Consider the following 23973-nt stretch of genomic DNA (forward strand, 5'->3'; position numbering starts at 1 on the left):
TCGTAAAAAATACATAATAATCCTACAAATCACCTCAGTCAGGACAGTACATTCTAATCAAGTGTTGAGATCACCATGACAAGGCTAGTTTCCTTGTTGAAATGAGGAGCAGCAGGTAAGGCTCACCTAATTACAGCGATTAAAAACTCCCCAACAAGAAGTCATCGACTTCACACGCAATTGTAATGAGTACCTGTGGGTGTGGGCTGTCAGGTGAGCCCAGTGGAAAAACATTCATGGGTCAGCCGGGTTGGCATGAGCCCCTTTGGATTTTTAAATACAGCAGTTTTCAGGTTATTCAGATAGGACAGTGGTGGATAATGTGACAGTGGTGGTTGTGGTAAAAATTGTACACTAAAAAAAATGATTCTTGGCCCTCATGAACATTAAACTATATTTTTAAGCCCTAACCCCTAATCCTATTTATTGTTTAATTTGTGTTTAGAGGTTGTGCATGGGGATAATATATTATTCTAGCCCTGATTATTATGTTTAATTTCATAGCTAATATTTCATTTTGTTTGGCGGGGGATCTATACCATGTTTTTTTCTTGATTTGTACCTTGTGACCTGATATAAATGGGCTAGGGCTCAACAGGTTAGATAACATGTAACTGAAATATATGAAATCAAAAAGTTTATTCATTAAACAACTAAACACAACGTAAATATGCTTAGTATAACCTGAACGTAAACAAATCAAGAAAACTTTATTTATAAATTTGCATCAATTTAATTTAATCAAATCTCACAAGGATTATTCAATTTATTCAGATGAATGGGATAGAAAAGCATAATGTTTAATGAGATGTTTTACATTGAACTTATGTAATAAAATTGGATGGAAAATGTACATGTAATTGAAATTGAGGGGGCGTGTCCAGCGTTAAAACACTTCCTGGAAGCTCGCTCTCGGGGCTCCTCGATCATGGCTCCTCCGATTTCCCTCCTTGCTCCTCGATCCTCGAAGAGAATAAGAGCTTTGGGACGGCCGTCAAGATGGCAGAATTTAGAGACTTAGCATTGACTGCATGCAGACGGAGCTCAAGGAGGCGGGGCTGCAGGAGGCGGGGCTGCAGGAGGCGGGGCTGCTCACACACACACCGTGTGTTGGACGTCTAACACGGAGACCCGTCTGCAACACGTGTTTTAAAGCCACACAGACTAATGGAGTAACACGTTGAACACGTTGAACACGGCAAAGCACCGCTCAGACAGACGCCCCGCACTTTTCAAAGAGTTCAACGAACGACAGGTAATGTGATTATAAACATGAAAACCCCAAGCTCACCATGTACAGCATAACACAGTAGCCTCAGCCTAGTTTAATGACCAGCATATGATCCAAATGAAATGAAATTCATGAATTCATGAAACACAATTTATGCAAACTGGCGACATGAGGGTGGATCTTGAGCTTATTATTTTTAGTATAGGAAAAATAACTTAACCATGAATTGAGATAACATATGAAGTGAAAATATCAAACTCAGGAAATAGTAAATAGTTGTAATAAGTGCATAAACAAGTGCAACCGTTGCAGTGTGAATACTCACAATTCTGCCAGACAGCATAGAGAGAGTGGCTGTCTCATTGTTCACCATGGTGTAATTGCATTGTATTGGATAAAGGTAAGTGGTGGCATGTTTTTCATTGTCTTTAATTATGTGTCCATCTTTAATGTACCCATCCCACATAGCTTTAGGTTTTTTTCATCTCAAACACACATCTGTAAAATTATGTAACTCTACAATGTCTCATACTTATGGAAATAACTATGTAGTCATCTGGTCAGATACGGACAACAGGTCTACATAGCTGTGTAGTTTTCATTAATATCTTGCTGTAGGCTAATACTAATATTGATGCCATTTGTTAAGAGTTCAAAAAGCTGGGCAGGAACAAGCTAGTAAAAAAGAGAACCATACAGACGTTTTATTTATTACTATTATAGATAAATATACCAGTATTGTATCGTATTCTGGTATCGTATCGAAAGTATCGAGTATCGTGATACTTATGGCAGGTATCGTATCAAAGTCATCATTTTGGTATTGTGACAACCAGTTAAGGGTTTGTCACTTTGTAGGTGAGGAGCAGCTAGTACAGGAGTAATGTGATCTCTCTTCCGCGTCCTCATTAGTACACGAGCTGCAGCATTCTGCATCAACTGGAGAGATTTACCGGAGCAGCCTGATAATACGGAGTTACAGTAATCCAGTCTTGAAGTAACAAATGCGTGAATCCATTTTTCTGCATCGCTTTGAGACAGGATGTCCCTGATTTTTGAAACCACCGTACTTTATACTTTAATTCTGCTACATGTCAGATGTAAATATGATACTTTTTACTCCTCTACACTTATTCCATAACTCAGGTAGTCCCTGTAGAGCCCCACACCCTCGTTATTGATCCAGAATGGAGGCAGTCAACAGTCGTCCTGATTTCTCAAGCTAGAACCGTCTTTGCAGGTGATCCCTTTGATTCCATTGCATGAAGGATACCGTATGTTATGGAAAACACTTCAGCCCCCAACGTGTGAGGCGTTCTGTTGAAAAGAACATCTCTAAGTACAAAAGAGAGCCTGACAGACTCGCGTTAGAGATGATAAAGGACCACGAGCGCCGTGATGAAAGTCGTTGGGAAGCATCAAATCTGGTGCTGATTTACAGCCCGAGCTGCTTGATATGCACACATGCATGCAGCCGTCTTCATGCACCACCTGCACTGGACTTCTGAGCAGCGAGGTCTCCAAGAAGAATCTGATGACTACAGTCGTGGCTTTACTTTCCTCCTTTGAGACAAACTGCGATCATGAACGCTGCGCTACGTACGTGATGAATCCAGAGGACGTGCCGGAGCAAGGCGCCACCCTTTTGTTCTGCTCAATTCAATTAAAAGAAGATCAGCAGTCAGTCCTGCGTTCTACATGCGATCTAGAACTCGTCTCTGTCTCGGATGATTCATTGTTTGCTCTAAATTGAGCCGAGGGAACAATTTCAAAACTCCGACCGAGTCCCAAATCTTGCTCTCCAGCCACGACAGGCCGTCGCTTTACCGCTTCATAACGCTTCCTTTTCATTTATTGGCAGGGAGTGCGAGATAAAGAAAAAGCAATCCCAGAGCCGTGTGCCGGGGCGGAGCAGCAGTACGAACGCCGCCTCAGTTCCAATCAATAAAAAAGAGGCTGAGTGTCTTCTGCATTACAATTTTTACATTCAGGTAACTGCTCATGAGGCAAAATATGATCTCGCCAAAGTACAAATTAATATGGATCAGAGCAGTTTCAGAGGAAAAAAAGTGGGCTAGTTTTAATGAGCGTTAACGGCTTTTGATGGAATCGATCAACCGGTCATTTCAGCTTTTAATGGTTCGTCTTAAACCTGTCAAAAATGAAGCGCTCGCTGGTGAAATATCGCTCCCAAGATCCCCAGATATGAAGTAGAGGCAACAAGGCCGAGCTCGTCCAGACTTTCGTGACATTGGATGCTGCACTACTCAGCCGTACAGCTCATCACGCTCCAGATAATAGCCATAGATTTCCAATAAAGGTTCCCTGAAGGCAGACTAAGTGACGGAGCACACGCCGGGTCGAGGCTCTGTCAACATTGAGCGAAGCCAGAGCGGATCTTTTATCAGCCCCCGAGGGGATTCCCGTCACACGTGCACGGTTAGTCGTGCTGTAATCTGCACATTTCAGTGTTATAGGTAAACATGTGATGACATAGAAGCATATTGATAATTGATCGGGACACTGATGATGGTTTACAGGTGTCATCTTGTGGAAGAAACGAGCTAAATAGAAAATAGTAGGGGGTCTCGAGAAATATTCATGGGGTGGCAAGAGTGTGGCATGGACAGAATACATATATATATATATTTAACAACAAAAAATGATTAATTACTTTGCAATAAAAGCATATTACATTACATTTCCTTTAGCTGACGCTTTTATCCAAAGTGACTTAAAATAAGTGCATTCAACCATGAGTACAAACTCAGAACAAGAACCTAACCCTAACCCAGAATCAAGAAAGTACAATTTCTTCAATAAAGTTAAACTACAAAGTGCTATCAGTAAGAGACATTTAAGTGCTACTACAGCGCTTCTTTCTTTATCAAGGTGTAGTCGAAAAAGATGTGTTTTTAGTTTGCTACGGAAGATGTAGAGACTTCCTGCTGTACGGATGTCAATGGGGAGCTCATTCCACCATTGAGGAGCCAGGACAGCAAAGATATAGATATATATATATGCTTTTATTGCAAACTAATTGATCAGTTTTTAGCCCACAAACGCTGTATAACGTATCAATGCATGTTCTGCTCTGCAGTGAAACCAAAAATAAATCAATCATATCATCAATCATTTTGCTTTGTCGGTCTCGAGACCTATGACGGAAGCCAGAACGTTCCCTTACACGCACACTGAAGTTTTAATATCGGCACGAGTTCTCTTTCGAAGGTTGATACCATGAACACACCTGCGGTCTCCAGCTCACAACGAGCAGGTAAGTAATCACAGATGCTGTGGGCGAATTGGAAAAGGTGTGAACGTGGTCTCTGACTCAAAGTCACATCAGCACCATGGACAGCAGCCAGGCGAGGCCCTTTGGCAAGGTTTTAGTAACACGGACACGGCAGCCAGCAATGTAGTTGCCAAAGATGACAGCAACTATCCAACGCAACCTGACCTCGCCCCCGGTGCGCTCCACGCTGGCTCAGTGCCAGAGGCGTAGCTCAACGGAGGACATGAGATGTAGGAGAATGTGGCATTTATTCACAAAGGAACAACTTCAGGTGTGCTGTGATATTTGAGGTTTATTAGTGAATAAATATACAACAGATTCATGCTAGCATCAAAAAGAAAGTGCATAGATCAATAAAACGTGCGTGTGTTTTTTTTTTATCCTCTTGGATAAAAAAGCAGCACTTCAAAGCTTCTACTTACTGACATTGATCTCTACCTCAAACACTGGAAATATCAATGCAGGTATGAACGTGACACTCGTATCTATACAAAATAACAGCTGACTGAACAATCAATCAATGCAACATTCAGATTCAAAGCCTGGCAGGGTCCGTCTCTGCAACTATGTCAATGCAGACAGAACACAACCACTCTCCTGTTATCTAACGACAGCCGAGCGTTAATTTAAAGAACACCTTTAGGCTGCAAAATAAATTGCAATAAATGTGAACACCATCAGCACGAGTCCAGAGCAGCAATACGTTCCAAATACCTGCAGCATTTGCACACAACTGATAATTAAATTATATTCCCATATTAACAGGGAGAAAAGTCAGAATGTATTGCACTTTTTTACAACACTATGTTTATTTGACCGGTGCATTTAAATCCTACTTAGTGAGATTCATTGTAAAACAATTAAAAAGAAATGGTGGATTTATAAAATAATGCATTGTTTAAGATGAACCAGTGGTTTCCAACCATGAAAGCAACGTATTTTATTTAGATGGGTCAGTGTGGGAGGCTGAGAGGGCTTACAAAATACAACTATACATCTTCAAACATCTTCAATAACAAAATGTTATGTTTGATGAATAAATCTGTGTAATAACATCTCTGCTTTCATTCCTTCTGATTTCATGTTCCATCTTTAATCCTCAATGTTTCGGAGTAAATGTAGTATAGCAGGCTGAACTCACCGTCCCTCTCACCCCTGTGTTTAACATCACATTGCTATGAATTGTGGGTAATTCCCTTGGCCAAAGTCTGCAGAAATGCGAACTTAAGGAAAGGGTTCATAAAGGACTCAACATGTCTGCGAGAGAGAGCCCTCAAACATCGTTAGTTAAAGCTAGTTAGCGACTTTTGTTAGCTTGTTTAGCTTCTAGTTAGCTCGCTAGCAGGAGCCCCCGACTCCCAGCGAAAGAGTCCAGCACCAAGGAGGGACCCCATGGGCCGAAGACCTGCAGCCTGCTTTTTGGCTCATTTGCTGTAACCGCTGTAGCATGAAAGCATGGTGGAATAAACAAGTTAGCTAACTAGCCAGCTACTAAATTAGCAGCTAGAGGAACATCTCTAGCAGCTATTAGCAACATGCATCTCCATCTCTCTGATAGTGTAGCCGGCTGCAGCGCCGAGGAGCTTTAGCATTAAACCATTTGCATTATTATTATTATGATTTTATTGCATCATCGTAGCTCTCCAGAACTTCACAGTCACGTCACATATATGCAATATTGAGTCAACAACACAGTGAAGCTCCTCTGAGGTGATTCATGTTCAGCCTCCGGTCTTTTCCTTTGTTTCACCTCCAGCTAACGCGATGAGCCGTGAGCTCATTTAGCCTCAAAATACATCTTGATAGAGTTACGATTAAATACAAGAAAATACAGTTTATTTAGGAAAATGCTTTTCCAGACCCCAAAAGAACCAGAAGTGATTTATCACCGACGTGCACTTCAGTGCCCGACACATGACGGGAAGAGAATAAACTTGCAGCAGAGGATTTTCTGATTTATTGTTCTGAAAAAAAGAACATAATCCGTCTCAATGATGTCAGTGGTGAAGACGACCTCGTGGCCTTCTGGGTGAACGAATCCGTCTCGCCCTCTTCCTGCCTCGTTCTGTTTCTCCTCATTCCTCGTCCTGTCGCTCTTCATATTCCCCTCTTCGCCACCTCGGCCTCCCACGGACTCAAACATCTCTGCCGCCACGCTTGTGAGGTTGAAGGGCAATTTGTTGATGATGCAATGTCTCCAAGGTCACTTTAACTCTCTGGACGTTCGTCAGAGGACATGTTAGCATAACGTGCAGCCGTGAGTGACACTGTTCTGGGAAAAAGCCAAGAATGCACATCTCAACTTAATTAATTAATATTCCAGGAATACCACACACACACACACGCACACACGCTGCTTTTTGCTGTGGAAGAGAAGGTCGACGTGCAATCTCCAGCGTTGTGGTTTCAGGGGTAATGAAAGTTTAACGTGTATGTATTGTAGATGTGTTTTTGTACGTGATTACATACATACATTTATCCCTAAAATGGGAGCCACTGATGATCCAGAAGCCATTTGAAAATACGGCAAACCAAGACAAAAGTCAGAAAGACCAGCAGTTTGGAATCCTTGCCCCGTTTCTGTCGGATGAGTCACAGAAAGCTTTTAAAGGCTTGGTTAGCACGGGCACAGGTGCATGAGCTAATACGTATCACAAAGAAATGGCTTGATCCGAACAACACCCCTGCAGCAACTATAGCGGAAGCCATTGTGGTAGATCGTTACTTACGGCCTATGAGGCAAAGAGGATTATTAGCCTATTATTAGTGTTAGCCTACAGCCGGTGTTAGCCTACAGCCGGTGTTAGCCTATAGCGGTGTTAGCCTACAGCTGGTGTTAGACTACAGCCGGTGTTAGCCTACAGATGGTGTTAGCCTACAGCCGGTGTTAGCCTACAGCCGGTGTTAGCCTATAGCGGTGTTAGCCTACAGCTGGTGTTAGACTATAGCGGTGTTAGCCTACAGCGGTGTTTGTCTACAGCCAGTGTTAGCCTACAGCCAGTGTTAGCCTACAGCGGTGTTAGACTACAGCGGTGTTAGTCTACAGCCAGTGTTAGCCTACAGCCAGTGTTAGCCTACAGCGGTGTTAGACTACAGCGGTGTTAGCCTACAGCCAGTGTTAGCCTACAGCGGTGTTAGACTACAGCGGTGTTAGCCTACAGTGGTGTTAGTCTACAGCGGTGTTTTCCCACAGCCGGTGCCTTGGTGGAGGCAGTTGAACAGTACCAGGCCACTAATGAAATGCTCCGCAAGGGAAAAAAGGAGCAACCCATGTCTCAAGGACGACCAGCAAATCCAAAGACCCACTCAAAGTAACACAACCCGGCAGATCAATATACAGGGACGTTATCAGACTGAGCAAGAGCAAAGAAAAAAAATTCCAGAGAGGGGTTCTCTGAGATGCTACAGGTGTGGGAAGCTGGAACATATCTCATGGCAATCTAATAAAAGGGACAGACTAATGGCGACTGCAGAGTCCGCTGGCAGCCAGCCTGCACACCTCTACGCCTCCTTGATGGAGGGTACAGAGCACCAAGCTGTTACATGCTTTTGCTGGACTCCGGGAGTAATTATACTGTATATACTGACAGTTCAAAACTTCAGCTCTCTGTAGACACGTGAGAGGTGTCGCCTCCCTCAATGTCAGAAGTATTGTGTTGCACACAATGTGCAGCGAGAACATTGTGTGCAACACAATGTGCAGCAATATGCAGAGAGAACACCTTTTCAGCGCCCACCTCACCTCTTTGAGCGTTTATGATGTAAGAGCCCGACCCCCCGTGCGCAGAGAGGTGCAGAGGTCACACCTATTGTGCTAAGAATGTTTGTGCTTCACATAAAACACTTTTTCTGCTTTTCACCTCATTTCTTTTGATCCATCTTTTGTTTTAACGTCTTTGATCAATGAACCAATCAGCTTCTGGATGCTGGTCTATAAGCAATATACAGGAAAAATAAATCCAAGGTTAAAGTTGTACATTTACGGGAAAGAAAGAATTTTTTTTTTGCAAAATTCTAAAGTCTTAAATGTGTAGATACATAAACACGTTATGGTTAATGTTCTTTGATTTATTTAACATAAATAAATACTAACGCTGTAAAAGTCACAGGAAAATAAAACCTGAGACCTTGAGATGGATGGATGGAGACAATATAATATATTAAATATATTAACGTTGGCATCTGTGCTGAGGTTGTTCCAACCTTGCAAAGTGAAGCCATGCAGTTCCTCAACAAAAACCACGGTTTTGCACTCCATAGTTTAATTATTTAATCTAAAATTTGCTTTAACGTTTTTTCTTGGTATAAAACATAATTGGTTGTTAAGTGAACAGGTGAACCCATTAAAAACCTATAGCTGTTTCTAGCTTTTTTGTAAAGACACAAAATTCAGCAAGTTAACCCAATTTAGTGCAGACTTGTTTATTTATTTATTTTTGCTGCTTGATGTTCTTCATTCTTGTCCGAGTAGAGCAAAGTGAAGCCAAATGGCTGTGAGTGTCTGTGGTTTAAGCGACCACAACGGACAAAGAAGTCTTTTTTTGTGCTTTTCGAATGCTAATCAATCATGCGCTGCTTTCTGCGGGGCCTCCGACAGACGCACACCGCCCAGTTTGTGTTTCATTTAGAGGGAATCAGATAACGTGGAGCCGCCTGCTGCTCCGGCGCTGCTGGAGGAACGAACCAAGCAGACAGGAGCTGCCTGGTTAGCTCAGCCGCCGCCTTGTTAGCCACCGCCTGGTTAGCCACCGCCTGGTTAGCCACCGCCTGGTTAGCTTAGCCGCCGCCTGGTTAGGCACCGTCTGGTTAGCCACCGCCTGGTTAGCCACCGCCTGGTTAGCCGCCGCCTGGTTAACTGCCGCCTGGTTAACCGCCGCCTTGTTAGCCACCGCCTAGTTAGCCGCCGCCTGGTTAACCGCCGCCTTGTTAGCCACCGCCTAGTTAGCCGCCGCCTGGTTAACCGCCGCCTGGTTAACCGCCGCCTTGTTAGCCACCGCCTGGTTAGCCGCCGCCTTGTTAGCTGCCGCCTTGTTAGCCGCCAACCAGGTTAGCCGCCGTCTGGTTGGCCACCGCCTGGTTAGCCACCGCCTGGTTAACCGCCGCCTTGTTAACCGCCGCCTTGTTAGCCGCCAACCAGGTTAGCCGCCTGGTTAGCCACCGCCTGGTTAGCCACCGCCTGGTTAGCCGCCAACCAGGTTAGCCGCCAACCAGGTTAGCCGCCTGTTAGCCGCCAACCAGGTTAGCCGCCAACCAGGTTAGCCGCCTGTTAGCCGCCTGGTTTGCCACCGCCTGGTTAACCGCCGCCTGGTTAGCCACCGCCTGGTTAGCCGCCGCCTGGTTAGCCGCCGCCTGGTTAGCCGCCGCCTGGTTAGCCGTCGCCTTGTTAGCCGCCGCCTGGTTAGCCGCCAACCAAGTTAGCCGCCAACCAAGTTAGCCGCCAACCAGGTTAGCCGCGCGGTGGGGAGCTAACGTTCAGACCCTTTTCTGTTGACGCTGATGCACCGGGCGGCCGGAGGAGCATTTGGTAAATGTTGTTGTTTTGTCTGGTGCCACCTGACATTTGTAGTCAGTTCACCTTCTTTCTTTCTTTCTTTTTTCTACTGCTAACCATGTGTTTAACTTCACATTGCTATGAATTGTGGGTAATTCCCTTGGCCCCCAAAAAAAGTAAACATTCATGGGAAATAACTTTTCTTTTTACAATCAACACTTAAAATGACAAGCTAGTACAACATGTAAACCCTACTTTGGTGTTTCATTTTCAACTCTTTATTATATTAATATTTTTAATTTATTACAAAATGTTGTGTTGCCATCGACTTTGCCTCGTACATTTATGTCCCCTCTTCAGGGTGAATTCTAATGCGATATGCTGATTAATTTAGCGGCATTGCATATTTTTTTTATTGTCCAATTTATGTGTTTATGACCGATAAGTACCTGCTAAACTTTAGCAGGTACTTATCGGTCATGAACATAAATCATTAGTTTAGCAGATAAACTTCCCATCAACCCCAGTTGATCATGCAGCCTCGGGGCTCTGAGTCAGGGGGCGAAGGGAATTAGTGTTTCAATCCAGTGGGTATAATGCTGGTTATTAATAAAAGCTCCTAATGCTGTCGTCTAATTAGCACCAAAACGTTAACCATCAGCCTGACTGAGGGTCATCATGCTGTCATTGACCGCTTTGACCTCTTTGACCTCTTTGACCTCTTTGACCTCTTTCTGCTGAGAAGTCAATTTAAATCTCTCTCTCTCTCTCTGTCCGTCCGTTCGTGTATGTCTCTCTCTCTCCCTCGCACAGACACACACAGATTCTCTCTCTCTCTCGGCTCACACTCTCTCACACACTCTCTCTCTTTCTCACACACTCACACACACACACACACACACACACACACACACACACATCGCTGCCTGTAAGATCCCATTGGAAAAGTGACAGAGGGAGCAAACACACGTTCACAAGTCACCTTCGAGCCCGGGGCAATAACACACACACACACACACACACACACACACACACACACACACACACACACACACACACACACACACACACACACACACACACACACAGTGTTACAAAGGGTTCTCTCCTATGAGGACAAGCAGAGTTCTGAGTTAGAGTTCTGGTTAGAACCTTTAATTCTAAGAGTGTAGATCACTGAATACACAGTCTCTGAACATATGTCATGCATCAGTAATGGATTTAATTAGAATTCATGTGGACATAATTCCTACATTTTTAATTCATATTTTCAGATACATTCTATATGAGCGGCACATGAGGCTGTCATCATATATATATATATATATATATATATATATATATATATATATATATATATATATATATATATATATATATATATATATATATTAAGTTATAGTGCATTATAAGCAGCTCCCTTTCATGCTGAGGAATCCTCCCCCCAGGTTGCTGCAGCACCGTGTCCTCCACCGAGCCACACAGGGTTCTGCTCTAGGTTCTGCGGGCTTTGGTTCCCTCGGTTCCCCGCTGTGCAGAACCCCTCCCCCCCGCTGACCCTCCCGGGACGCTCGCTCAGCACTGACAACAAAGCGCTCTGCCTCCAGAGCTGTGATTACCCGCTGCTTGTGACCGGTGCACGCGTGTTTTGGGAATGTAGCGCAACGAGCGACCCACAATGCATCACACCACACCACCAGAGGTGGCTCACAGCCGGCCTGCCGCCCAGCAGAATATTACAGTTTCCTGCTTCATATATATATGAACCTTCTGCTTTGAGGATCACAGAGGTTGCTGGAAGAAGTGAGAGAGTTGGAAAAAGTAGTCCTTTAAAATCCTCAGCATTAGTTTGCTTCATGGAAGATGAAGCAAACATGGGTGATGTGGAAGTTTTACGAAAAAGCAATAGCTGCAGTCTTGTTTTTGTCATGTCATTTTATATTGATATATACATATATAATATATATATAATATTATATATATTATAATATAAATATATTATAATATATATAATATATATATATTATATAATATATATATATATTTAAAATATATATATTAAATATATATGAATATTTCATATTTAGAAAATATATGTATAACTATATATCATATATTATAATATATATATTATAATATATATATGTATATTATATATATATATATATTATATACATATATGTATATTATATATATATATATATATATATATATATATATATATTATAATATATATATATATATATATATTTATTTGTCACGTAACTTCAATCACGATCTATTCCTAACTAAGTAGTTTTGTAAACTAATAAAGGAAGATTATTTTTAAAAGACCGTATGCGCTGCACGGTGGTGTGACATCCTGGATCGGCTTATTATAGTGAAATATTCACGCCCAATAGTTCATGACTGATATGCTGCACTACTCTACTTATTTTTGCTTTCAGTTCAGTGGCGTTCCAGACGTTAGTCACCCCCCTAACGAGACACTGAGCTGAAGCAGCCGGTTTCAGCACAGTGACTGTCGACAGAATCCCGCTTGAAGAAGAGAAGAATTTAAAAAAACACTCATCACTGACCTGAAGTCGGTTCCCATGGAAACCTATCGGACCTAAATCAGAGAAAAGTTCATGCTTTCACATCCTCAGTGAGCCAGATATAAGAAACGCCCGCATGCATCCATCTGCAGACAACTTTCATGAAGTTCCTGAGATGAAAACACGGACAACAACCAGACTGGGACAACGCTGTGGTAGAGACCTGTCAATCATAGTAAGCCCCGCCCTAAAGCGTCCCCTGCTTTATGGTCTGTTTGACTCTAAATGACCATAATTTACTAAATGAACATCATGCTGTATTGAAGAAGACTTGAAACTAGAGATTGAGACATAAACTCATGTTTACAATGTTTACTGAGGGAATACATCAAGAGAAGTAGAGTCATTTATATAGACTTCTATACAACCAGAGGAGTCACCCCCTGGTGGTCAGGAGAGAGAATGCAGCTTAAACACATGAAGCATTGACTTCTATACAACCGGAGCAGTCGCCCCCTGGTGGTCAGGAGAGAGAATGCAGCTTTAACACATGAAGCATAGACTTCTATACAACCGGAGCAGTCGCCCCCTGGTGGTCAGGAGAGAGAATGCAGCTTTAACACATGAAGCATAGACTTCTATACAACCGGAGGAGTCACCCCCTGGTGGTCAGGAGAGAGAATGCAGCTTAAACACATGAAGCATTGACTTCTATACAACCGGAGCAGTCGCCCCCTGGTGGTCAGAAGAGAGAATGCAGCTTTAACACATGAAGCATAGACTTCTATACAACCGGAACAGTCGCCTCCTGGTGGTCAGGAGAGAGAATGCAGCTTTAACACATGAAGCATAGACTTCTATACAACCGGGACAGTCGCCCCCTGGTGGTCAGGAGAGAGAATGCAGCTTTAACACATGAAGCATATACTTCTATACAACCGGAGGAGTCACCCCCTGGTGGTCAGGAGAGAGAATGCAGCTTTAAAGCGCTTCACTTTTCCCACCCGGAGGCTGCCGCCTGATAACAACAAAGAATACCTCCGATTGATTATGGTCTTTGGGGATGAAGGCGGCTGCTCCGTGTTCATTTAAATTTGAAACTGACCAATAGCTGATTGCAAAAAGGAGTCCATTATTTCTGATTGAATGCATGCTAATCATTGAAATCCCCTGCTGTGGTCCACATGGTTGTTCTCATCTGTAAAATCCATCTCATGTGCATGTTTCATTTTCATGCAATCAAAGGCTCCCAGCGTGAGACAGTAATTCCTCACCTGTGTAAACCAGGATAGCAATTACCTTCTCTCCTTTAGTCCACAGGCTGATTGCTATTTGGAAAGGGATCATAGATTATGCCTCATTTGCATATCTAAACATAACATTTCATACAACTTACAATAAATCCTCCTCTTAATGTCAGTAATGAACTGGTGAAGTTTCACCTTTAGTCTTCAAAATGTGTTTAATTTAACAAAACATCTCTTTTAAGGACTTTTTAAATCTGGCTTTATCCCATGTTTAGATTTCTGTTCTGTAAATGTGTGTAAATTATCCCATTGTAAACATGTGTAACTATATTTAAAGCACAGTGGAGAAGTTACTGGGTATAGCTGGGTAATAAAAAGGAGAAAATGCAACTTTTGTCATCCACTCTTTTTTTATGGACTGATGTGGGTTTAGACCGCCCCCTGCTGGTTGTAACCTCTCATTACAAACATTCAACTAGCAGGCAAATGCATTTTCATTGCACGTTTAGCACAAAAATAATACTTTAATACTGCCTTACAATGTGTTCTGCATTCAGTGTGCGCTGGTTGGTGAGCAGCAACAACACAAACTGATTTATTTATTTGTTTGCATTGATTACGGCCATATTTGAAGAGACTTTCTCCAGGCGTTCCCGAGGCGTCGAGTCTGGACGGATTAGAAAAAGCCTCAAGATGTTTTAATGCAAAGTATCAAAATATTACAGTCAATCAATCAAACTTTATCTATAAAGCTCATTTTGAAAAATCAAATCAAATGCATCTCAAAGTGCTTCATAAGTGACTGACAAGACAGATATAATTAATAAATAAAAGCATAATGATGAACTAGAAAAATAAAATGATAAAAAAAGAGTTTTAACTGTTGCTAATAAGTTAAGAGTCCAAACATCAGGATTCAAAAAAAAAAAAGTCTTTCTTTCTCCATAAAAATATTTGGAAAATTTGGCAAAACGACAAACTCTTCAAGAGACGGACCTCTTCTTAAAGAGGCAAATCTCTTCTTAAAGAGACGGAGCTCTTCTTAAAGAGACAGAGCTCTTCTTAAAGAGGAGGAGCTCTTCTTAAAGAGACAGAGCTCTTCTTAAAGAGGCGAATCTCTTCTTAAAGAGGCGGAGCTCTTCTTGAAGAGGCGGAGCTCTTCTTAAAGAGGAGGAGCTCTTCTTAAAGAGACAGAGCTCTTCTTAAAGAGGCGAATCTCTTCTTAAAGAGGCGGAGCTCTTCTTAAAGAGACAGAGCTCTTCTTAAAGAGGCGAATCTCTTCTTAAAGATGCGGAGCTCTTCTTGAAGAGGCGGAGCTCTTCTCAAAGAGGCAGAGATCTTCTTAAAGAGACAGAGCGCTTCTTAAAGAGACAGAGCTCTTCTTAAAGAGGCGAATCTCTTCTTAAAGAGGCGGAGCTCTTCTTGAAGAGACAGAGCTCTTCTCAAAGAGGCAGAGATCTTCTTAAAGAGACAGAGCGCTTCTTAAAGAGACAGAGATCTTCTTAAAGAGACCGAGCGGAGTGCTTCTTAAAGAGGCGGAGCTCTTCTTAAAAGAGACAGAGCTCTTCTTAAAGACACAGCTCTTCTTAAAGAGACAGAGCTCTTCTTAAAGAGGCAGAGATCTTCTCAAAGAGGCGTAGCTCTTCTTAAAGAGACAGAGCTTTTCTTAAAAGACACAGAGCTCTTCTTAAAGAGACAGAGCTTTTCTTAAAAGAGACAGAGCTCTTCTTAAAGAGGCAGAGATCTTCTCAAAGAGGCGGAGCTCTTCTTAAAGACACAGAGCTCTTCTTAAAGAGGCAAAGCTCTTCTTAAAGAGACATATCTTCTCAAAGAGGCGGAGCTCTTCTTAAAGAGACAGAGCTCTTCTTAAAGAGACAGAGCTCTTCGTGAAAGAAGTATTCGATACATGTCAGATGTCATCATGTGTTTTATTACAGACTTTTAGTTTCTATAATTCTGCTCATAGAGCTCATATAAAAGCCTTTTATCCCACAAACAAACACACAAATAAATAGAAAATAAAAATAGATCCACATTCAGGAGACATTATTCCCAGTTACCCACACATTCATTGGTGCTTTTCTTCATTCTGGAAAGCATAGTGGGGGAAAAATATCAATTGCATTTCAAGTTGAACGTACACAACGTAGTGGCATGAGCCTTTCCAGAGACTGAAGGTAAACACAGACCAGTTATTTAAAAAGGGAAAGCAAAGTGGAAACATGATTGTAAAAGACGGCTGGAGGCCGTGAGCTGCAGGTGTGTAATGTTACGGAAAGTATATTCATTAACATTCACTGCCTCTTCTCTTTGTGTGCTGCAGGGAGCAGCGCTGGCGCCTCGTGTTTAATCTTCCTTACATATGTATGTAATATATATATATATATATATATATATATATATATATATATATATATATATATATATATATATATATATATATATATATACACACACACACACATACGAGTTATACACGCATACGAATGTGGAGACACGGAGATAATTCAATCTCAGGAAGCTATTCGAAGCTCACTAATCCCATTTAATAGAAAAAAGAAATGAGATTAAACTTGGAGTAATATTGTGTTTCATCCTTTCCCCTCCGACGCAAAGTAAAAGCCTCCAGCAGAGTTTTTAAAAAAGCCGGCTGCTCACAGACCAGAACAACAGAAAGGTGAAAAGGTGCTGCAGTATTGCTTCACATTTAATTCAGGCCTCAAACTTCATGAAGGAAACACCTGGAGAAAGATTCTCAGGATCAACTGGACTTCCTGTGTTTCTTTAAGCAAGTCACCGAAGGCATTTATTTAAGAAATATCATTTTCAAATCTAGTTTTACTGGAGCTGCACTTGGATTCGAGCTCACGTTGTGCACAAAAAGAGTGAAACTTCTCGGTCACATTAAGTTGGCAGAGGAACAAACAGGAAGTGCATGTGACTCTCTCACACACACACACACACACACACACACTCTTGGCCCAGGGACACACAATGTCCAGTCTTTGTTCTTTTTTCTTCTCGTGAAACTGAAAGCGCTTCGCTCCGTTTCACAGAAGTTCGGCTTCGTCGTCGTCGTTCTCCGAGCCGGAGGGTCCCTGGCGGACTTCCTCGTACCACTTGTTGGTCAGGGTCTTCATCTGGATCCGGCCGTGCAACAAGTCCTGTGAGAAACACACATTACACACATTACACACACAAATAGAATGAAGTCGCCCGGCAGCCAGATCCCAATGTGGTGGAGCTCTGAAGGTTCTGCTTGTTGTAAACACTGAGAGAGTTTTGGTTTCACATGAAATGTCTTGCAGAGGGTTTTAGTTTTTATTGGTCACCATCTAGGACTGAGTCATAATTACAAAGGCTGCTTCACATGGTTGTGATACTAAACTCATTCATATAGTGTAAAGTATGAACCCGTGATAGGAAAGAAACTAAATGAAATATATTATGCTAGATATGCAAACCAGACACATTTATTGTGACTTCGGATTGCCGCCACATTGCGACACCGTGCTTTTATTGTGAAGGAGTTGCAGGAAATTCAGTGCTTTTCACCAAATAACAAAATCAGGAGGACCAGCACCACTGGTTTGTCACCAGTAAACCTCCCAACAAAAAGAGCTTTCCTAATTGATTGGATTTGCCGAATTTAGAAAGCGGAGGAAAATATTTAATTTGTCAAAGTTTGTTCCCTCAACTCATAAATGTGTGTTTGTTAAAGTCGGTACTTTCTCACTGAGGGACAGAGGAGTGTGTTGTTGTTAGTGTGCTGATCACACACGCACACACACACACACACACACACACACACTGAATACACTGCACAGTAATGAGGAGGAGAAAAAGCAGATGATGAAGAAGAAAAAGAAGGATGATGAGGAGGAGGAGAAGCAAGAAGAAGTAGAAGAAGAAGAAAGGGAGAAGAAGGAAAAGGAAGATGAGGAGGAAAAGAAGAAGAAGAAGAAGAAAAAGAAGAAGAAGAAGAAGGACGAAGGTGGAAGAAGGAGAAGGAAGAGGAGAAAGGGAGAAGGAAAAGAAAATGGAAGAGGAAGAAGGAGGACAAGAAGAAGACGAAGCAGGAGAAGGAAGAATTGAGAAGAAGAAGCAGAAGAAGAAGAAGAAGAAGAAGAAGCTGAAGAAGCAGAAGAAGAAGAAGAAGAAGAAGAAGCAGAAGAAGAAGCAGAAGCAGAAGAAGCAGAAGAAGAAGCAGAAGAAGAAGAAGCAAAAGAAGAAGAAGAAGAAGAAGAAGAAGAAGCAGAAGAAGAAGAAGCAGAAGAAGCAGAAGAAGAAGAAGAAGCAGAAGAAGCAAAAGAAGCAAAAGAAGAAGAAGCAGAAGAAGAAGAAGAAGAAGAAGAAGCAAAAGAAGCAGAAGAAGAAGAAGCAGAAGAAGCAGAAGAAGAAGAAGAAGAAGCAAAAGAAGAAGAAGAAGCAGAAGAAGCAGAAGAAGAAGAAGAAGCAAAAGAAGCAAAAGAAGAAGAAGCAGAAGAAGAAGAAGAAGAAGAAGAAGCAGAAGAAGAAGAAGCAGAAGAAGCAGAAGAAGAAGAAGAAGAAGAAGAAGAAGAAGAAGCAGAAGAAGCAGAAGAAGAAGAAGAAGCAGAAGAAGCAGAAGAAGCAGAAGAAGAAGCAGAAGAAGCAGAAGAAGAAGCAGAAGAAGAAGCAGAAGAAGAAGAAGCAAAAGAAGAAGAAGAAGAAGAAGAAGAAGAAGCAGAAGAAGAAGAAGAAGCAAAAGAAGAAGAAGAAGCAGAAGAAGCAGAAGAAGAAGAAGAAGAAGAAGAAGAAGCAAAAGAAGAAGAAGAAGAAGAAGAAGCAGAAGAAGCAAAAGAAGCAAAAGAAGAAGAAGAAGCAGAAGAAGAAGCAGAAGAAGAAGAAGCAGAAGAAGAAGAAGAAGAAGCAGAAGAAGCAGAAGAAGAAGAAGAAGCAGAAGAAGCAGAAGAAGAAGAAGAAGAAGAAGAAGAAGAAGCAGAAGCAGAAGAAGAAGACGACCTCCCAGGTGTTCTCACCTCTTGGGTGAGCCGGCGGGTGAAGAAGGGGTTCAGGTATTTGGCGTCCAGCCACATGAAGCCCTTCAGGTCTTGTCTCTGGTAGATGTGAGCCTCGTACTCCTCCTCCGTCAGCTCCGATAGGTGCTCTGCCTCGATGGTGTTACCCTGGGGGGAGGAGGGGGAGGAGGAGAGGAGAGGAGAGGAGGGGGGAGGAGGAGAGGAGAGGAGAGGAGGGGGGGAGGAGGAGAGGGGCAAGATGAAAGGAGAGAAAAGATGAATGGAGAGGAAGAAAGGAAGTGTTACTCAGAGATCATCTCTGAGATGAGAGCGGCTCAGTGGCCTTCATACGGACCAACAACCAACCCTTTGATGTGTGTCCCCTATGAGCTGTGTGTGTGTGTGTGTGTGTGTGAGCGCGTGTGTATATGTGTGCGTGTCTGTATGTGTGTGTGTCTGTATATATATGTGTGAGCGTGTGTGTCTGTATATATGTGTGTGAGCGTGTGTATATATGTGTGTGAGCGTGTGTGTGTCTGTATATATGTGAGCGCGTGTGTGTGAGCGTGTGTATATGTGAGCGTGTGTATATGTGAGCGTGTGTATATGTGTGTGTGTGTCTGTATATATGTGAGCGTGTGTGTGTCTGTATATATGTGAGCGCGCGTGTGTGTGTAAATGTGTGTATATGTGAGCGTGTGTATATGTGTGCGTGTCTGTATGTGTGTGTGTGTGTCTGTATATGTGTGAGCGCGCGCGTGTGTGTAAATGTGTGTATATGTGTGCGTGTGTATATGTGTGCGTGTGTATATGTGTGCGTGTGTATATGTGTGTGTGAGCGTGTGTATATGTGAGCGTGTGTGTCTGTATATGTGAGCGTGTCTATATGTGTGTGTGAGCGTGTGTATATGTGTGTGTGTCTGTCTGTATATGTGAGCGTGTGTATCTGTCTGTATATGTGAGCGTGTGTATGTGTGCGTGTGTGTCTGTATATGTGAGCGTGTGTATATGTGTGTGTGAGCGTGTGTATATGTGAGCGTGTGTATATGTGAGCGTGTGTATATGTGTGCGTGTGTGTCTGTATATGTGAGCGTGTGTATATGTGTGTGTGAGCGTGTGTGTCTGTATATGTGAGCGTGTGTATATGTGTGTGTGAGCGTGTGTGTCTGTATATGTGAGCGTGTGTATATGTGTGTGTGAGCGTGTGTATATGTGAGCGTGTGTATATGTGTGTGTGAGCGTGTGTGTCTGTATATGTGAGCGTGTGTATATGTGAGCGTGTGTATATGTGTGCGTGTGTGTCTGTATATGTGAGCGTGTGTATATGTGTGTGTGAGCGTGTGTGTCTGTATATGTGAGCGTGTGTATATGTGTGTGTGAGCGTGTGTGTCTGTATATGTGAGCGTGTGTATATGTGTGTGTGAGCGTGTGTATATGTGAGCGTGTGTATATGTGTGTGTGAGCGTGTGTGTCTGTATATGTGTGAGCGTGTGTGTGTGTGTCTGCATATGTGTGTGCGTATGTGTGTGTGAGCGTGTGTGTCTGTATATGTGTGAGCGTGTGTGTGTGTGAGCGTGTGTGTCTGAATGTGTGAGCGTGTGTGTGTCTGTATATATGTGTGTGTGAGCGTGTGTGTCTGTATATGTGTGAGCGTGTGTGTGTGTATATGTGTGGGTGTTTGTATGTGTGTCTAGATATATGTGTGTGTGAGCATGTGTGCGTGAGCGTCTGTGTGTGAGTGAATGTGTGTGTGTCTGCTTGTATATATATGTGTGTGTGTGTGTGTGTGTGTGTGCATGTGTTTCGTCCGTCACCATTTTCTGCGTCTTGCTGAGGTTGATGTCCTTCTTGCTCTTGCGCCGTGATTGGCTCTCCTCGATGTCCATCAGGCGAATGAGCGGCATGGTCCCGCCCCCCATGAGCAGGATGGTGAAGAGGACGATGATGATGGTGGTGGTGCCGATCAGCTGCCGCTTCTCGATGGGCTCCAGGCCCAGGTGGAGGCTCAGCGCGTACGGGATCGCGCCTCGCAGGCCTGAGGACGGGAGGAGGATTATACACAATTATATGCATTGATCTATAATAAGTGTATGTAAATAATCTGGACCCTTTTTTTTTTATATATATAAAAAATAAAAAAACATTAAAAGCAATAAATAATATTAAAAGAAAGTGTCCAGATTTTTTTATTATAAATAAATGTATTTAAAAAAATATGGACACTTTTTTTGTGGTCTTTATTATTTATATTATATATAAAATAAAAAAACATAAAAAAACACTTGTTTTTTATATTATCTAGTGTTTTTTACATTTTTATATACATATATATATATATATATATATATATATATATATATATATATATATAAATATAAAATAAAAAAAACACTAGATAATATAAAAAACAAGTGTTTTTGGGGGGTTTTGTTTTATATATAATATATATGTATATATAAAAGAAAAAAACACTAAATAATATAAAAAATAAGTGTCTTTTTTTGTGTGTTTTATAATGACTCAGCCTGTCGCAATAATAATGTTATGGATTTATCGTATGATTTATGACCTTGATCGCCTGTTGTGTTTACATGCAGGTTTGTTTTTAACATGATGCCAAAATAATAAAATAAACCCCTCTTTACATTTTAAGACTTGGGCAGACATGTTTTTGTTAACAGAGCCCGAGAGTCCATTTCATGTATTGCTTTGGTTGCGTGGTTTAATTTAATTTAGAATATTTTAATATTTCTTTCACATTCCAATTCCATTGTCTGTATATATATATATTAAAAAAAAAAAGAAGTAAATTGCTCTTTGAAGGGACGTAATTGCATTTATAGGCTATTATATGATAATTATGTCTTAAAATTACAATAATATCTTTTATCGCAGTTATTTCTCATTGGGTAAAAATATATACAAATAAAATTAATATAAAATAAAAAATATATATATCTAAAAAAAAATATATATAAATATTAAAAATATATATATATACAAAGTTAAAAATAAATAAAATGTTTATATCATGTACATATATATTATTTTATATATATATATATATATATATATATTATTTTTTTACACTAAAAATGTATATATTTTAAATATATAATATATAAATAATAAAATAAAAAATACATATTTATATACATATTTTGTATTTTATTTTTAATTTTGTTAAAATATTAATTAATTTAAATGTATATATATATATATTTTATATATATATATATATATATATAGATATAGATATAGATATATAGATATATACATATATTTTTATTTTATTAAACTAATTAAACTAAAATGATTTAAACATTTAAATTAAAAATAAATATATATATATTTCTTTCCCCGGGGGTTGATCAAAAGCCTTAAGAGCTGACTCCCTGTGGTTCCAGAAGCTCACGTCTCCTCACCACTGAACCACATGACGAACATCATCTTGGGCGTGATCTTGGTGTCTCTGAAGAAGTTGAGCAGGAACGTCAGAGGGAAGATGTTCACCGCCCGGCCGAGGAGAACCAGGATCTACGGAGAGAGAACCACGCGAGCGTCGGGAGGGGAACGGACATTTAGAGAACGTCTAAAAGAAGAAGAGCAAGAGAACTCACGATGCACCAGACGACGAAGGACAGTTCAAACTTATGGGGGAAGCTGAAGATGGAGAGACCGAGGAAGGCGAACACGCAGGTCTCTGGAGGGAAACAGGAATTACATCATTTATGCCGCTGCCGACCACTCAAGTTGTTACAAAGAAACTTATTTAGAAAAAAGAGCATTCATTTAAAAAAGAAAAAGCACTTGACAGGCGATTGGACGAACCACCTGTCAATCAAACTCTCACCGAAGCAAAAACATCCTTTGCTCTTCTTTCAATGAATAAACACTTAAAGTTCTGATATAACGGACGCTACTGTAGCATTACGCTAACCTCTCTGTGTCGACACACACACACACTGGCGTGATGTGGTGAAAAAGAGGAACTAATTGGGGGTGAAGTGGTGACTCACTGACCGCACATGAAGGCCATGGTGCGGAGCGTCTGCTGCATCAGGATCTGAGTGACGGGAGACAAGTTGTGATGCGTGTAGTGAGACATCACGATGCCGGCGAACAGGATGGACATGATGCCTGTGGGAGAGGAACACGGCATTAAAGGAGCCCTGTGAGGGTGTGTGTGTGAGTGTGTGTGTGTGTGTGTGTGTGTGTGTCCACCTGACAGCTTGATGCCCTCTGCCAGTCCGTAGGGGAGGTACGCAAAGATTATCATCATCCCGAACTCCAGTGAAGGAGTCTTCCTCAGATCAAAGTGCTTTAGAAACTAACCAGTGAGTTAGGGAATTTAAATAAGAATAATATATATACACACACACACACACAAGTTTAAAGCACTTTCACACACACAGATATACGAGTTTAAAAAAACACACATATATGACTTTAAAGCACACACACACATATATATATATATATATATGAGTTTAAAGCGTGTGCACACACACACACACACACACACACACACACACACACACACACACACACACACACACACACACACACTCAGGATACGAGGGCTGAGATGAGGCCGGTGAGGGTTCCCAGTGCTGCAGAACCGAAGAACATTTGAAGGAAGTAACTCAACGCCTGCAGGAAAGTCTGCCAGCCGGACACCGAGGAGGAGGAGCTGTCGGAGCGCGAGAAGAAGCCCTCCGCTGTGCTGGAAGACACAGGAATTAAATATAAATATATATATATAATGTTACAGCTGTAACGCCTCTATCTGCCCCTAGAGGGCAGTAGAACCCCAGCAGAGCGCTTTAGAGGCAGACAGCAGAACACATGAAGGAGTGGACTGAAAGCTGGAGACATTAAATCAGAAATAAAAATGAATTAATTCATCAATTAAAGATGGAATTAATGAATATAACGGCCATCCTCAGGCTCACTTATGTTTTATTAGTTGTTGAAGTGATTCTTGGGTCGATACCGGTCGTTAAATCCACTCACTACTGCATTTGATTTCTTATTATTTTACTCTATTTATTTCTTTTGACTGTTTTTTTTAATGAAAAGAATGTTTGTAATTGTTTTTAAAATCTTGTTTTTTTCTGCATTATATTCTGATGCTTTTATTTATGTGAAGCACCTTGAATCGCCTTGTTGTTGAAATGTGCGAGGAACCCT

General features: G+C 41.5%; 1 protein-coding gene across 1 annotated transcript in view; it reads right to left on the reverse strand.

The window, feature by feature from the left end:
* Positions 1 to 16297: 16297 nt before the first annotated feature.
* slc9a8 (solute carrier family 9 member 8) overlaps positions 16298 to 23973 on the reverse strand; it is a gene marked incomplete at its 5' end in the record, with an annotated part of 28171 nt that continues 20495 nt past the window's right edge. Inside the window, 8 exons of the mRNA XM_079226443.1 lie at positions 16298 to 16965; positions 18802 to 18948; positions 20595 to 20815; positions 22206 to 22317; positions 22401 to 22483; positions 22804 to 22920; positions 23005 to 23110; positions 23359 to 23506. Of these exons, the coding sequence (XP_079082569.1) occupies positions 16852 to 16965; positions 18802 to 18948; positions 20595 to 20815; positions 22206 to 22317; positions 22401 to 22483; positions 22804 to 22920; positions 23005 to 23110; positions 23359 to 23506 (1048 nt within the window). The 3' untranslated portion in view covers positions 16298 to 16851. The remainder of the gene's footprint in view (positions 16966 to 18801; positions 18949 to 20594; positions 20816 to 22205; positions 22318 to 22400; positions 22484 to 22803; positions 22921 to 23004; positions 23111 to 23358; positions 23507 to 23973) is intronic.

The sequence above is a fragment of the Taurulus bubalis genome (assembly GCF_910589615.1).
Source record: "Taurulus bubalis genome assembly, chromosome: 11".
Lineage (NCBI taxonomy): Eukaryota > Metazoa > Chordata > Actinopteri > Perciformes > Cottidae > Taurulus > Taurulus bubalis.